At 37.8% G+C, this 16,607-nt stretch overlaps 1 protein-coding gene across 50 annotated transcripts in view; it reads left to right on the top strand.

The window, feature by feature from the left end:
• The window catches only part of EIF4G3 (eukaryotic translation initiation factor 4 gamma 3), a 390,720-nt gene that overhangs the window by 282,460 nt on the left and 91,653 nt on the right, over nt 1–16,607 (top strand). For all 50 annotated transcript variants that reach the window (XM_078330654.1, XM_078330661.1, XM_078330664.1 and 47 more), the window contains 2 exons: nt 5,489–5,577; nt 11,036–11,282. In XM_078330654.1, coding sequence (XP_078186780.1) covers nt 5,489–5,577; nt 11,036–11,282 — 336 coding nt within the window. The remainder of the gene's footprint in view (nt 1–5,488; nt 5,578–11,035; nt 11,283–16,607) is intronic.

The following is a 16,607-nucleotide window of genomic DNA, read 5'->3' as shown; positions in this document are numbered from 1 at the left end:
TTGGCGTTAAACTTTTCTTTGTTTCCTTCCAGTTTTTACATAAATATTTTACATGATTATAAATGAAGTGTTGTTATAATTTTGTGTTTTTTGTACTTTTCTATTTTTTAACCTTAACCTACTTTCTTTTTTAAAAATCCAGTTTAGGCCGGGCTCAGTGGCTCATGCCTTTAATCCCAGCACTTTGGGAAGCTGAGGCAGGTGGATCACGAGGTCAGGAGTTCAAGACCAGCCTGGCCAAGATGGTGCAACACCATCTCCAAAATTAGACAGACACAGTGGCAGGCACCTTTAATCCAAGCTGCTCAGGAGTCTGAGGCAGGAGAATCGCTTGAATTTAGAAGGAGGTTGCAGTGAGCTGAGATTGCACAGCTGCACTCTAGCCTGGGTGACAGAGCAAGACTCCATGTCAAAAAAACAAATTCATTAGCCTAAATCCAAATCCTTGCTACTAGAAGTGGCTCTTAAAAACCTGTGCTGTGATTTGGCTCTTGCCAGTAGATGTGAAACTTGTCCACTTTAATTTTATCTTTATGTGGATTTCCTAAAGATTAATCAATAATTTTTTTTTTTTACTTTTGAATAAAATGTCTTAATATTTAGAATCATGTACATTTAGCTCTTTTATAGTTTTTCACTGTCTATCTTTTTAAAATCTTTTAATTTTTATAATCTCCCTATTAATTGAGTGCTTTCAAATTATTCTGCTACATAGCACTAATTATGAGCTTTTAGTAGCTTAATCAAAATTTAGCAGATAGGGCCAAGTGTGGCAGTGGCTGACTCCTGTAATCCCAGCACGTTGGGAGGCCAAGGCAGGAGGATCACTTGAATCTAGGAGTTCAAGACCAGCCTGGGCAACATGGTAAGAGACCATCTCTACAAAAAAAAATTAAAAATTAGCTGGGCGTGTTGCATGTACCTATGGTCCCAGCTACTGGGGAGGCTGAAGTGGGAGAATCACTTGGGCCCAGGAATTAGATGCTGCAGTGAGCCAAGTTCATGCCACTGTACTCCAGCCTGGGCAACAGAGGAACACCCTGTCTCAAACCAACCCCCCAAAAAAATTAGCAAATTGAATATATAGGAATTTTAACGGAGTTAATTTGTATTAGGATAGTCCCAAAGACTATAAAGCTTAAATTCTTGTTTGAAGTTTAGTGGGAAAAATATATATTAAACTAAATAACGTGATATGCATATAATTATGCTTTTTAAATCTTGGAAAGAAAATAACCCAAAATATTTACAATATCTGAAAGATAACACATAGAGGTTTTTTTTTTTTTGTCGTCATTATATCTGTTTATACTTTATAAGTGTTCTTCAATGGGTATATCTTTTTATGATTAGAGCAAAAAATCAATGATTATTAGATTATTTCATAGTGAATAATATGCAACGTTTGTCATGCTTGTACTTACTATGTAAGATTTTTGAGTCAGGATTTTAGACTAAAAACCAGGACTTAACTATTAGCATTAGCAGTTTATTTTTTTTTTTTATTTTTATTTTTTTGAGACAGAGCCTGACTCTGTCACCAGGCTAGAGTGCAGTGGTGCGATCTTGGCTCACTGCAACCTCTGCCTTCTGGATTCAAGCGATTCTCCTGCCTCAGCCTCCCAAGTAGCTGGGATTACAGGTGTGCGCCACCACGCCCAGCTAATTTTTGTATTTTTAGTAGAGATGGGGTTTCACCATGTTGGTCAGGATGGTCTCAATCTCTTGACTTCATGATCCACCCCCCTGGATCTCCCAAAGTGCTGGGATTACAGACATAAGCTACCGCACCCGGCCAGCAGTTCCATTAACAGCTGCTATTTCTGCAAAGAAAAAGAAAGAGTGCATGTTCTAGATCATCTGTTTACACAGACTAGTTCCTCAGGATGCATTATATCCCTGTCTCTTAACTACTCCTGACTCTTCTATTCCTATAAGACCTATTTTACATAAAAACTTTTCTCCATATTCTAACTACCTCAGACTTCAGGGAAAACTGTTTCTAAAAACACGTGGATTTTATAAAAACCAGTAAGTTTATGAAACTTTTACATTAGCTCTAGCCCTCTGTCTCCAAGGCCAGTGGTTATCTCTTAGATTGTACAGGCTTAGTTGTTAGCTGTTAATTTGCGGGAGTAACAGTTTGACTTCAGTTAAGCCCACATAAAAAGTAAATGAAAAACTAAGAGACTCATCCATTTATGGGGATGACTTGTGATACATCTTACAGATACCAGCAAAATGTTACTGTAACATGCATTCTTTTTGAAACCTTAAATGTTTGCATCAAAAATTGTTTCCTTCCAGTTCCCTGTAGGAACAGTAAACTGTATCACAGTTTTAAAACTTCTGTAGAGAGAAGACAAATAATTTTCCTGAAACCCAATGATTAAACATGTCTGTTCCCCTAGTCTTTTTCTGAATTTGTCCATTAGACATTTTACAAAATAGCTCTGAAGAAAAACATTTTCTTCCAATATCATAAAAATTTGAAAAAATCTTGAAATCAGCATTTTTTTTTGTATTTTTGCTTTTATTCATATTTTAATGTAGTAGAAATTAAATGTGTCTGTAAGAGTTTAGTTCTTACAGAGGGAGTCCAGGTAATTATGAACTCTATGCAGAGACTGTCGCTTGTCCTCTCATACGTTAATACAAGGCAGAAACAATCTATGTCTCTGCCTTGGGAAGGTCAACAATACTGCTTTTGCCTAGAACTGCTGTTATTTTTTCAGTCAGCAAATTCGAGTGCCCTCCCTGTGCAGTGGACTAGAAAGTACAAATCTGGGAGAGTATCTTAAATTTAATTCCCCCATTCTAGCTTAATTATCCACTAGATAATTATCTAGTGTTAATTATCCTGTAAATCAGCGTCACTCTCTTTCTCTCTTCCCTCCCCCTTTTTCTTCCTGACTGCTTCCCTTTTACTCCTTTTTCTCCCCCTTCATCCCTCAGCACACCCAAATTTTACTGCACCTTTCTATCAGTAATTGAAGGAGAGGGGATATGTGCCCCAGCCTCACTAGGCATTAGGGGTGTGTGTATATCTGTTCAGTTTTTCTAAAGGACTAAGTGTCTCCTAAGGAAGTCTGTGCTCTTTCTGACCCTCTTTTTCTGAATTACTGCTTTAAATCAAGACTTAAATAGTCACTGTTCAAGTAACAATTCCCACTGACTCAGTAGCTGTTTTTTTTCTTCCAAGTATGCTAAATGTGTTACTCAAGGAAGAAATATTTTGTTTCATGTTTCGGGGTTGGGTATATTTGATATATTTGTGGAAAGAAAAGTTTATCTTAGTTTGTCTGTTGTTGTTTAGAGGAGGTTCCTTTTTAGTTTATATTTGAACCCAAAGAATCTTCCAAAAAAAAATGATCTTCCTCTTTTCCATGAATGAGGTTTAGAGTATTCATACAAATACAAAACAAAATAAAATTACAGATTCTCCAAACTGTGTAACTCCTAAAAAGATACAGCTATAGAAGCAGATTTGAAAATCACAAGAATGTTGGAGGAAGCTCATAAAATAGACTGGTTATATCAAATCAGAAGATCTACAAAAAATACAAAGAGACAACTACCGAATATACATACTCAGTAGAAGGCTGTGAGACATTTAAACCCACCCATGGTTTTCATCCTTTGAAAAAAATGTACCTTGAGTTGGATACAAAGGAAGAATATCAGCTGATCTATTAGTGTTTCCTTAATAGTTCCTGAGGGGAAGAAGAAATAATAATTGGTGTGAGATGTATATAACAAAATATGCAGATTTTCTTTTTTTTTTGAGATGGAGTTTCACTCTTGTTACCCAGGCTGGAGTGCAATGGCGCGATCTCGGCTCACTGCAACCTCTGCCTCCTGGGTTCAGGCAATTCTCTTGCCTCAGCCTCCTGAGTAGCTGGGATTACAGGCACGCACCACCATGCCCAGCTAATTTTCTGTATTTTTAGTAGAGACGGTGTTTCACCATGTTGACCACGATGGTCTGGATCTGTTGACCTCGTGATCCACCCGCCTCAGCCTCCCAAAGTGCTGGGACTACAGGCTTGAGCCACCGTGCCCGGCCTGATATGCAAAATATTTTTAAGATAGTACAGTAGTTTTGAGAAAAAAAGTATTAGTATTAAATGTCTCCTTTTTCTTGTTGCCTGAAAAAGTATGTGTGTACATTCTACTGTCATACCAAAAAAGATGAGACTGCCCCAGAGTCTCAGTGAATTATCTTATATTTCTTTCTTTTTTTTTTTTTTTAATTGAGACAGAGTTTCGCTGTTGTTACCCAGGCTGGAGTGCAATGGCGCAATCTCGGCTCACTGAAACCTCCGCCTCCTGGGTTCAGGCAATTCTCCTGCCTCAGCCTCCTGAGTAGCTGGGATTACAGGCAGGCACCACCATGCCCAGATAATTTTTTTGTATTTTTAGTAGAGACGGGGTTTCACCATGTTGACCAGGATGGTCTCGATCTCTTGACCTCGTGATCCACCTGCCTCGGCCTCCCAAAGTGCTGGGATTACAGGCTTGAGCCACTGCGCCCGGCCCGAATTATCTTATATTTCTATAGGAAATCAGATTAGATGATACCCTTTAGCTTCATGTTTATTTGCTTTTGGTAATGTTCACTATTAAGTGGCCTTTCTTTAACTCTTCTCCCTCTTCATTACTCCTGTCTATTGATTCATAAGTTGCCCTCTGTAGAAGCAGTTTAATATTATCAACTTACTAACTGATGGTTAAATTGTCTTTCACTTAGACACCCATGATTCTGTAGAATTTGTAAGCCAAATGAATTTTTTTAAGTCTTTTGTAAACTTAATCATTTAATCTAGAATTTCTGAAACAATGGAATAATTCAGTAAAAATTACCTATTTTCTTAGTTTTCACTCTAGCAATATGAAAGGCTAGGCAAACAGTATTGATCTGAGATGAAAACAGGACATTGTAGACATGCTACCTATCTGATGAAACCTTAATTGAAGTATCCTTTTGTTGTCTAGAAAAGTTAAAAATAATGGAATCCTGAGCATATTATTTTCTATTGCTTGAAGTAACCTTAGATATCTAGTCTCATACTTTGTAGCTGAATAAGGTAGGCGCCTGAGACCTGTGACTTGCTTAAGTTCACACATTTGATCAATAGAAGTAGACCGAAGCCTAGAGTTGGATCACAAGTCAGTTTTCTTATGTACATAGTCATCACATGCTGAATTACATGCTGGGGTATTTCTAACCATGAAATGGGAAGAACCTAGGCTACTGGTTAGAAAGCTATGAATCTGTACCCACAGCACTTGGGTTGCCACAGATTGGCATTGCAATCTCTGGGCTACAGATGCACAGTTGTTCACTTGATCAACCAACTATTTCTTTGGTATAGGTGAAGTTCTCTCTCTTTTATTCTACTGAATTTGAATATAGGTATCACTTATACCTAATATTTCTCAGAATGACTTTACAGTGGCAAGTAATGGGCCTGATCTTGTATTTCAGCTCAAATAGCTATAACTGTACCAAAGACATGGAAGAAACCAAAAGATTGGACCCGAACCACTGAAGAGCTGTTAGAGGCAGAATTGGAGGTAAGCAAATTTTTTAAGCCCATATTCAGAGCAGTGGTGCCATTTCATCTACAGGTGTGTGTTTATACCTATTTCTTGAAATAGTTTTCCAAGCAAAACTTGGTGTATCAAGCTCAGAGACGAATTGTTTTGATCCATTTATATTAGAATTTTAAAAAGATTTTTATTATCATGTTTAATTTCATTGAATTCTTGTTTTTCTTTTAAAATAACAAACTTGGCCAGGCACAATGGCTCACACCTGTAATCCCAGCATTTTGAGGTGAAGGCAGGATGATCACTTGAACCCAGGAGTTTGAGAACAGCTGGACAACATAGGGAGGCCCTGACTCTACAAAAATATTTTAACAAATTAGCCAGGCATGTTGGTGCATACCTGTGGTCCCAGCTACTCGGGAGGCTCAGGTAGGAGGATTGCTTGAGCATTGGAAGTTGAGGCTGCACTTGCACTCTATCCTGGGCAACAGAGTGAAACATTATCTCAAATAAATAAATAAATAAATAGACAACTTTTGGTTAACTCTTCTTTTCCCCTAACTAGAACTTTTCTTTGTATTAAGTTGATAGAAATGGAGAATTTTTAAAAATATCATTAGTAATAGTGGTAGAATTCATCTAGTACATTATAAAGAAATTCATTTTGAGTCTATCCGCTGTTAACTGCATACCAGAAACATAACTTTTCTTCATATTGTTTGTCTATCTTAAAATAAGCCATGCCAGATTTTGTGTTAGATTAAAACATACCAAGTCCAAGAGATGAATTGGAGGATGAAACAAGGGCAAAATCAGTCCTAAGGATTGTTCTAACAGTTTCCTAGTCTTGTAATCTCAACATCCTTAGCATTATGTAAGCTTATAAATTAAGAGTAATATAAATCTATATGCAGCTTTCCCCCCCCTTTTTTTTTTTTTTTTTTTTTACTATTCTTATAGCTACTTTATTAAAACAGTTTTTACTCAGGGTTAACATAATACTAAAATATAAAAGTTATTTTAAGGTAGCTTCATTGGCTTTTCTAGCTAGTTATATTCTTACCTTCTTTGGGCATCTAATAGTACCCCTTTGTTACTTTCCTTGTCCTGTGATTGCTGTTACATGATGCTGTGTTGATGTCATAGTTCCATAGCAACCACTAAAATGTTGATGGGTATGATTTCATTGTGGTTATTAGGATGTGAAAATTGGCAGTAAGGTATAGAGTTGCAAATAGTCATTGTACTGCTTTTGCAGCTGAATAAGAAAATGTAGCTCCTACAGAGAATAAAATACCTTCCAGAGGCAGGGGAATCACATACATTCCTGGTATGGCTGTTAAGAGCTTCATTACTTATTTTTTTTAGATTTGTCTGGTTTTTTAATTAGTTTTTTTCTGTTATACTTCATGTTGGATTTCTAAGCATTATTGAATATTACATAGGCCACTCTTCCCATGCCTTCAGATATTCATCCTAATCTTCAGCTTGATGATTAGCAGACTTTTTTTATAAAAGTCCAGATAGTAAATATTTTAAGTTGTAACTGTTACTCAACTCTGCCACTCTAGCTTAAATGCAGACATCAACAATGTGTAAATGGAAGAAGCATGGCTGTATCTTAGCAAAATTTAATTGATGAACACTGAAATCTGAATTTGTATGCCAGAAAATATTTTTCCAATTTTTTTCAGACATTGCAAATGTGAAAATCATCCTTACCTTGTATGCTGTGCAAAAGCAGGTGGTGAGCCAGAATTGGCACATGGGCCAGAGTTTGCTATAAAGCTTCTTTAACTTGTTACTATTCAAACGCAAATTGAATTTCCAAGTAATACAAATTGACTTATTCTGAACCAATCACTTTCCTTAGCTTTATAGTTTAAGACAAGGCTGGGCACAGTGGCTCATGCCTATAATTTCCAGCACTTTGGGAGGCTGAAGTGGGTGGATCACTTGAGGCGAGGAGTTCAAGACCAGCCTGGCTAATGTGGTGAAACCCAGTTTCTACTAAAAATACAAAATTTAGCCAGGCATGGTGGCATGTGCCTATAATCTCAGCTACTTGGGGAGCTGAGAGAGGAGAATCACTTGAACCCGGGAGGCAGAGGTTGCAATGAGCCAAGATCATGCCACTGCTCTCCAGCTTGGGCAACAGAGCAAGACTGTCTCAAAAAAATAAAGTAACGTAAAACATATTTTTAAAAACTAAAGCAAGACAAAAAATATTTGGTTTTTTACACACTGACTTCTTTGAGAAATCCTTTTTTCTGTCTTTCCTAAAACTGAGCTTTCATTGGCATAGTGTAGTAAATACTAGATGCCATTGTCTTCATTTCCACTAATCTAAGCTCTCCCTTAGATTTATTTTCTAAGAAATCTGTTAATTTGTTTCTAGTATCAGCTTACTTGGGTTACATATTAGGTTGTTGCATTATTAAAGATACTTATTAAAATTATAGCCTAGAGAAGTAAGTATGAAGGATGATTTCATGTTAAAATTTCTCGGCAAGGTATCTTAAAATACATTTTAAAATTTTAGAGCATTTCGGCTGGGCAAGGTGGCTCATGCCTGTAGTGCCAGCACTTTGGGAGGCCAAGGTGGGCCGATCACCTGAGGTCAGGAATTCAAGACCAGCCTGACCAACATGGTGAAATCCCGTCTCTACTAAAAATACAAAATTAGCTGGGCGTGGTGGCGCACACCTGTAATCCCAGCTACACAGGAGGCTGAGGCAGGAGAATTGCTTGAACGCAGGAGGCAGAGGTTGCTGTGAGCCAAGATTGTGCCATTACACTCCAGCTTGGGCAACAAGAGCGAAACTTCGTCTCAAAAAAAAAAAAATTAGAGCATTACATCAGTTATTACATACATAGTTACCAGTCTGATTTTCTGGCACTTTAAAAAAACTCCTTGCACTAAGTAGGAAGTTCTGCCAACTGAATTCTTAACAGGTTCCTATAAAAGGTTTACCTAGGCCGGATGCGGTGGCTCATGCCTGTAATCCCAGCACTTTAGGAGGCCGAGGCAAGGGGATTGCCTTACCTCAGGAGTTTGAGACCAGCCTGGGCAACATGGTGAAACCCCTTCTCTACTAAAATACAAAAACTTAGCTGGGCATGGCTGCGCATGCCTGTAGTCCCAGCTACTCAGGAGGCTGAGGCAGAATTGCAAGTACCCATGAGGTGGAGGTTGCAGTGAGCCGAGATTGTACCACTGCACTCCAGCGTGGGCGACAGAGTGAGACTATCTCAGGAAAAAAGAAAAAAAAAAGGTTTACCTTTGGCTGTCCAGCCAATGAAGTGATCGCTTTCTTAAATCTGGTTTTCTGTGTAAACAATTTAGGAACTGTTAGACACTTACAGACTAGTTGACTAGGATTTTATCCTGTTAAATAAATAAATAAATATTTTAATTAAGCTATTTTTGTTATTCTCTTCAAATACCCCTCATAATAACACCTCAGATAATTCAATGATTCTGTGTTCTCTGAATTACGGTTTGTTATTCATAGAACTAGTTTCTTTGTACTTCTTTTTCCAGTTAGAAATTGAATTTCCAAGTAATACAGCTTCTGTTTATATGGGATAGACTGTTGTTGATTGCATGTACAGAGAAGAGGATGCAGTGTATTTTATTCTCTAAAAATAACTTTTTTCACATTTTACAAGATCTGAAATAAGAATTCTGTATAATTGTATGATTGCTGCTCTTTAGTAAGTTTAAATACCATTTACATATTCATATCCCAAATTATTAAGTGTCTTCTTGATGACCTATACATAATTATGAGATGATATTATAAGATTATTAGGCCAGGCGCTGTGGCTCACACCTGTAATCCCTGCACTTTGGGAGGCCAAGGTGGGCAGATCACCTGAGGTTGCGAGTTCTAGAGTACCCTGACCAACATGGAGAAACCCGTCTCTACTAAACATACAAAATTAGCTGGGCGTGGTGGCGCATGCCTATAATCCTAGCTACTCAGGAGACTGAGGCAGGAGAATCGCTGGAACCCCGGAGGCAGAGGTTGCGGTGAGCCGAGATCTAGCTATTGCCTTCCAGCCTGGGCAAAAAGAGTGAAACTGTATCTCAAAGAAAAAAAATTATTATAATTAGACTGTAGTAGAGTTTAAAATTTTTTTAAATGAGGCTTCTGATTCATGATTCAAATTTGGTAGATCTGGTTTTTTCATCGTTTAAATGATACCTGCTTTCTGCCATACTTTATAAAATAAATTGTTTCCAGACTTATTTTTTTGGAATTTTATGTCTGTCTCTCCTTTGAGGGTTTTTATATGCTGTCTCTTCCCATGGATTAGTTGGGGGAATAGGGGTGGGTGGGGTTTATGCATATTTGCATGACTTTTTAATTATTAGAAACAGAGTCTAAAAACCATCTGTTTCTATTGATAATATTAAACAGTTTATTGACTTTTCAACCGTGATCTGTTATATGGTAAAAGAAAATTTACTAGTATTATGTCTGTTTTAATACTATCTAACAAAGAAGTATTTGTCACTCAAACTTTTTTTAAACATAATTTCATAGGTCATTTGGGATGAACTACTTTCTGCTGTATATGACACGACTTTACACTGTGATCCTCTGTTGAACCAGCCCGTTTTTGGCTCTTTTCCTAGTGTGAATTTATCAGTTAGAACACCCCTTTCCTCTGAGTTCTTGTACCAAAGGATTGTTTTCAGAGTTCTTACCCTTCACAAAAAAGGAGTTTATGGAGATCTTTGCCTCAAAGAGTTTTGAAGATTCATTGAGGCCTTTACAAAGCCATTTTTGTTTGACGTCTGACACCAAAGTAGTCAAAAATAATCTAGGGAATAACTTCAATTCCTTTTTGCCTTCTGAAAATAGGTATGATACTCCAGACCCCAAATTTCTCCCTTTTTTTGTATACAAGATTTTTCTATATTGTCACAGCCTCAGAGAAGTCTAAGAATCAGTAACAAAATAGATTTTAACTAACAAATGGCCTTTTTGTAAAATTAGATATGATCAGCCTTATAGGACTTAGATGCTTTAAGCTATTCTCCAAACTCTCAATTTCACAGCCAGAGGACAGTCTAAAAAATACCCTCCACTGTTTGTTTTTCTATTTGTTGAGTTTTAGTGGCAAGGGTAGTGTAGTGCTTGTTTTAGATTTCTGACTAGGACTTGTTCATGTTTATAAAGTTCCAAGGATTAACAGTTCTTTCCATTCTTACCTTTGGTACATTTGGATATTATTAGTCTCATGTTAAAGCATTTCAGAAGCCATTTGAATTGTCTTTCTTATCCTAGGTGCTGAAATGAGAAAAGTATTTTTTTTAAACTCACCATTCTAATACCACATGCTAAACTCAGACATTCTTATCTTGAGTGACATGTTTTTCTTTGCTTTTTGAAGGGGGTAGATATAGGTCTTTATTTATACTTACACCCATGAAAAAAATACATAACCTCTTTGTTCACTTGTTATTTAGCCTAAAGCCGAAGAGGAGCTTTTGGTTGACAAGGTACTTGAATCTGAACAAGATAAAATGAGCCAGGGGTTTCATCCTGAAAAAGATCCCTCTGACCTAAAAAAAGTGAAAGCTGTGGAAGAAAATGGAGAAGAAGCTGAGCCAGTACGTAATGGTGCTGAGAGTGTTTCTGAGAGTGAAGGAATAGATGCTAATTCAGGCTCCACCGATAGTTCTGGTGATGGGGTCATGTTTCCATTTAAAACAGGTAAGTTTATATCTGTCTTCCTGTGTACCTCTTTTTCACTCTACCGCAATCTTAGAGAAATGTTGCCTCTGTATAGAGATATACTGAATGAAAGAAGGAGGTTTATCACAATATAACATTTACAAGACAGATCAGCAAGCCTAAGTTAGTGACTAACAAATCCAGAGAGGTCTATATTGATGGAAATGATACCCAACACTGGTATTCCCCTTTGACTGGCATTGGAAGAGCATCTGACAGAGGGAATCACACAGTGCCTTGCTAGTGGGTGTAGTTTGATTTAAAAATTATTTTGTTCCTTTTAATTCAAAGGGATGTAGAGATAATACCACATTCCTTGAGCTGGTGTTAGTCATCCTTTATAAGACTTGAACTCTGCTCTGTTGACAGAATGACTCTGTAGAACTGAACTCTGAAACGATGTATTGAGTGCCTGCAGTGTGGTAAATATGTATGATAAACAAGCAAATAAGGAATATATATGATAAACATATGGTAAACAAATGTAAACCCTGGAGGATTTTTTTTTTTTTTTTTGAGACATAGTCTCTCATTGTTGCCCAGGCTGCAGTGCAGTTGTGTGATTTCAGCTCACTACAATCTCCGCCTCCTGGTTTCAAGCAATTCTCCTGCCTCGGCCTCCTGAGTAGCTGGGACTACAGGCGTGCGCCACCACGCCCAGCTAATTTTTTTGTATTTTTAGTAGAGATAGGGTTTCACCATGTTAGCCAGGATGATCTTAATCTCCTGACCTTGTGATCTGCCTGCCTCGGCCTCCCAAACTGCTGGGATTACAGGCATAAGCCACCATGCCTGGCCTGTAGGATTTTTTTTTTTTATCTTAAGATACCATCAAATGCATTAAACCTCTGTTCTAATGCTATATAAACTGTGACTGACTTTGAGAAATACGGAGATATTTGGTGTGGATCTGTGAGGAAAAGGTGTTTCTTTTGGTAGAAAGTTTGGAGTAGGTGAGAAGCTTTTCTTAGTCTGCAAAATGTAGACTAAGTTTTGTAGGAGGTAGGGTTTGCATGTAAAATACCAGACCTCAAAGGTAATCTAGATCAGTGTTTTTCAAACTGTTGGGTTTAATACATTTAATAGGTTGTGAAATTAATAGGTCACAGCCAACGTTTTCAAAAAGAATAATATAGAAAATGCCAGTCTATTGCATGTAGTAATAATAAGTATTGTGGTTTTTTTGGTGACACGGAGTCTCGCTCTGTCATGCGGGCTGGAGTGCAGTGGCACGCTCTTGGCTCACCACAACCTCCGCCTCCCAGGTTCAAGTGATTCTCCTGCCTCAGCCTCCCAAGTAGCTGGGATTACAGGTGTGAGCCACCACGCCTGGCTAATTTTTGTATTTTTAAGTAGAGATGGGGTTTCACCATGTTGGTCAGGCTGGTCTCAAACCCCTGACTGAATGATCTGCCTGCCTCAGCCTCCCAAAGTGCTAGGATTACAGGCATGAGCCACCTCGCCCATCTAAGAATAAGTATGATTTTTAGAAACGTTGTAGTTATATATGTGTTTATAATTGTCCCAGGTCATGAAGTCATTATGTGTCTTATTGTGAGTTGTAGTCAGAGATGTTTGAAAGCCAGTTACTAGTACTTACCACTTTATTTTATATTTTTATTTATTTATTTTGAGATGGAGTCTCACTCTGTCGCCAGGCTGAAGTGCAATGGCGTGATCTCGGCTAACTGCAACCTCCAGCTACCTGGTTCAAATGATTCTCTTGCCTCAGCCTCCGAGTAGCTGGGATTACAGGTGCCCGTCATGCGCAGCTAATTTCTGTGTTTTCAGGAGAGACAAAGTTTCACCATATTGGCCAGGATGGTCACTATCTCCTGATCTTGTGATCCGTCCGCCTCGGCCTCCCAAAGTGCTGGGATTACAGATGTGAGCCTCCCGGCCTATTTGATATTGTTTTTTAAAATTTTTACTTACTGTTTTTCTTTTTCTTTTCTTTTCTTTCTTTTTTTTTTTAAAGATGGGGTTTCACCATGATGGCCAGGCTGGTCTTGAACTCCTGACCTCAGGTGATCCACCCACCTCAGCCTCCCAAAGTGCTAGGATTACAGGCATGAGCCACCATGCCCAGCCACCTCTTTTTCTTTTCTTTCTTCTTTTTTTTTGAGACAAAATCCTACTCTGTTGCCCAGGTAGCGCAATCTTGGCTCACTGCAACCTCCTCCCAGGTTCAAGTGATTCTCCTGCCTCAGCCTCCCAAGTAGCTGAAACTACAGGTACATGCCACCATGCCTGGCTTACTTTTGTATTTTTAGGAGAGATGGGATTTCATTGTGTTAGCCAGGATGGCCTTGATCTCCTGACCTTGTGATCCACCCACCTCAGCCTCCCAAAGCACTGGGATTACAGGCATGAGCCACCACGCCCGGCCACTTATTGTTTATTTTTTACAGAGGGAGGGTCTCACTTTGTTGCCCAGGCTGGTTTCAAACTCCTATGCTCAAGCAGTTGGCCTCCCAAAGTAGTCCCACGCTCAGCCCTTACTACTTTGTTATACTGATCTTTCTTTCACTACCAGTAAACTCCTGTTAATGGGCTTTATGAAATTGTAAATGAATGCTATTATAAAACTTTTTTGAAAAAAACCCTGCGACTCGGTGTACTGAATTGCTTTTTTTAACTGAGGCTTGTATACTGTGTTCAAAAATAAAGAAAAGAAAAAGAGTACATGCAGCCATCACCAATGTATATTAAGAAAACTGAAACACTAGCTGGGCACAGTGGCTCAGGCCTGTAATACCAGCACTTTGGGAGGCCCAGGTGGGCGGATCATGAGGTCAGGAGTTGGAGACCAGCCTGGCCAATATGGTGAAACCCCCTCTCTACTACAAAAATTAGCCGGGTGTGATGGTGCATGCTTGTAGTCCCAGCTACTCGGGAGGCTGAGGCAAGAGAATCACTTGAACCTAGGAGGCAAAGGTTGTGGTGAGCCAAGATTGCGCCACTGTACTCCAGCCTGGGCAACAGAGCAAGACTCCGTCTCAATAAAAAAAAAGAAAAAAATTGAAACACTATTTCTATTTTTAGACTGTGTAAATTATTTTTTATATTTATTTTATATTTTAATATTTTACATATTGCATAATTTATGTTAATTATATTTTATATTTTAATCCTTTTTATCCATCAGTTTTGCAGTATAGGCCCTGACTATAATTGACCAACTACCTTTTGTCCTGGTATTTAACAGCAGTAATTGGAAAAGGTATTAGTAGTAACTGGAAGGAAAACAGTTTGAAATTTAGATCCCAGTAAGCTGTCTACTTTTTAATAAATATAAGGTAATAAAGATATGGTGAAAAACATCTGGAATATTCTCAGAGACCTCAGTGGGTCTATAACCTACACATTAGGCACCTCTAATATAAGGAGGATCCAATCTGCTATCATGAAGTAATCTGGAGTCTGATTTTGATGAGTTTTGTTAATTAAAATAAGAAAACTGTCATTTTTTAAAAGATGAAATTATAGACAGTGAAGAAAACTTAATATCTAACTGCTTAGATGTTTCATTATCTTAAATAAGTTGTTTTTGTGTTTTGGGTCCTTTTGCTTTTTTCTTTTCTCTAAAATAACATTTCTAAGTGAACAGCCAAAGTATCCTTTTTCATGAAGCCAAGGCTTTTATCAGATTTCTTATTTCTCAGTTGTTTAAGGGCTTGGTAATTTGTTTGTTTGTGATACAATCTTGCTCTGCTACCTAGACTGGAGTACAGTGGTGTGATCTCGACTCACTGCAACCTCCACCTCATGGGTGCAAGCAATTATGTTTTAACTTCCCAAGAAGCTGGGATTACAGGTGCCCGCCACCACACCCAACTAATTTTTGCATTTTTAGTAGAGATGGGGTTTCACCATATTGGTCAGGCTGGTCTCAAACTCCTGACTTTAGGTTATAAAACTCGGTAGTTTATTTAATGAGGATTATTATATGTCCCTGGTGGAAGGTTGCTTAGTGTATATGTGAAGTGATTCCTACTTGCTTTAGATTATTTTACTACTCACACATATTTAAAAGGGATGAAAGAGCAATTGATGGTTTAAAGTCTTCACATAATATTTTCTGGCTATATTTTAATATTCATTTTTGTGTTTATTTATGAAGAGATAAATACCGGAATGTGGTTTGTACTCTTAAGGGATGTAAGTCATGCATCATTTAATGACAGCGATTTGTTCTGATAAATGTATCATTAGGCAGTTTCTTCCTTGTGCAAACAAAAGAGTATTTACACAAACCTGGATGTTCTAGCCTACTACACATCTAGGCTGTATAGTATAGCCATTTACTCTTAGGCTACAAACCTGTACAGCATGTTACTATACTGAATACTGTAGACAGTTGTAACATAATGGTAAGTGTTTATATATCTAAATATAACCGAACATAGAAAAGGTACAGTAAAGATACTATATCAGAGATTTAAAATTGTTCATTGTTTAGGGCAGTTACTATGAATGGAGATCATAGGACTTGAAGTTGTTCTGGGTGAGTGATGAGTAAATGTAAAGACCTAGGACATGACTGTACACTGACGTGGATATTATAAACATTAGGGCACACTAAATTTATTTTGAAATTTTTACATCTCCAATAATGAATTAATCTTAGTTTACTGTAATCTTTTTATTTGATAAGCTTTTTAATTTTTTTAGCTTTTTGGCTTTTATAATAATATTTAGTTTAAAACACACTGTAGAGCTATACAAAAAAATTTTTTTTCTTTTTTATTTTTCTTCTTTTTTTTTTCTTGTTTTTTTTTTCCAAAATGGAATCTCACTCTGTCACCCAGGCTGGAGTGCAGTGGTGCAGTGATAGCTCACTGCAGCCTCAACCTGCTGGACTCAAGTGATCTTCCCACCTCAGCCACCCTGTAGCTGGGATTACAGATGCACGCTACCACACCCAGCTAATTAAAAAATTTTTTTTTCTTGAGACTAAGTCTCACTACATTGCTCAGGCTGGTCTCAAACTCTTGGTCTCCCAAAGTGCTGGGATTATAGGTGTAAACCACTATCTCTGGCCTTGTTTCTTTATTCCATATGCTTTTTCTACTTTTAAAACTATCTATCTTATTACTTGTTAAGGATTTTTGTTAAAAACGAAGACACAAACACACACATTAGCCTAGGCCTACACACAGTCAGGATCATCAACATCACTGTTTTCTACCTCCAGATCTTGTGCCACTGGAAGGTCTTCAAGGGCAATAATGTGCATAGAGCTATCATCTCCTATGATTACAGTGCCTTCCTCTAGAATATTTCCTGAACGGAAGCTGTTTT

This window comes from Callithrix jacchus, chromosome 7, assembly GCF_049354715.1.
Source record: "Callithrix jacchus isolate 240 chromosome 7, calJac240_pri, whole genome shotgun sequence".
Taxonomy (NCBI): domain Eukaryota; kingdom Metazoa; phylum Chordata; class Mammalia; order Primates; family Cebidae; genus Callithrix; species Callithrix jacchus.
The sequence above is the reverse complement of the archived record's forward strand: the minus strand, read 5'-3'. Positions and strand labels throughout refer to the sequence as shown.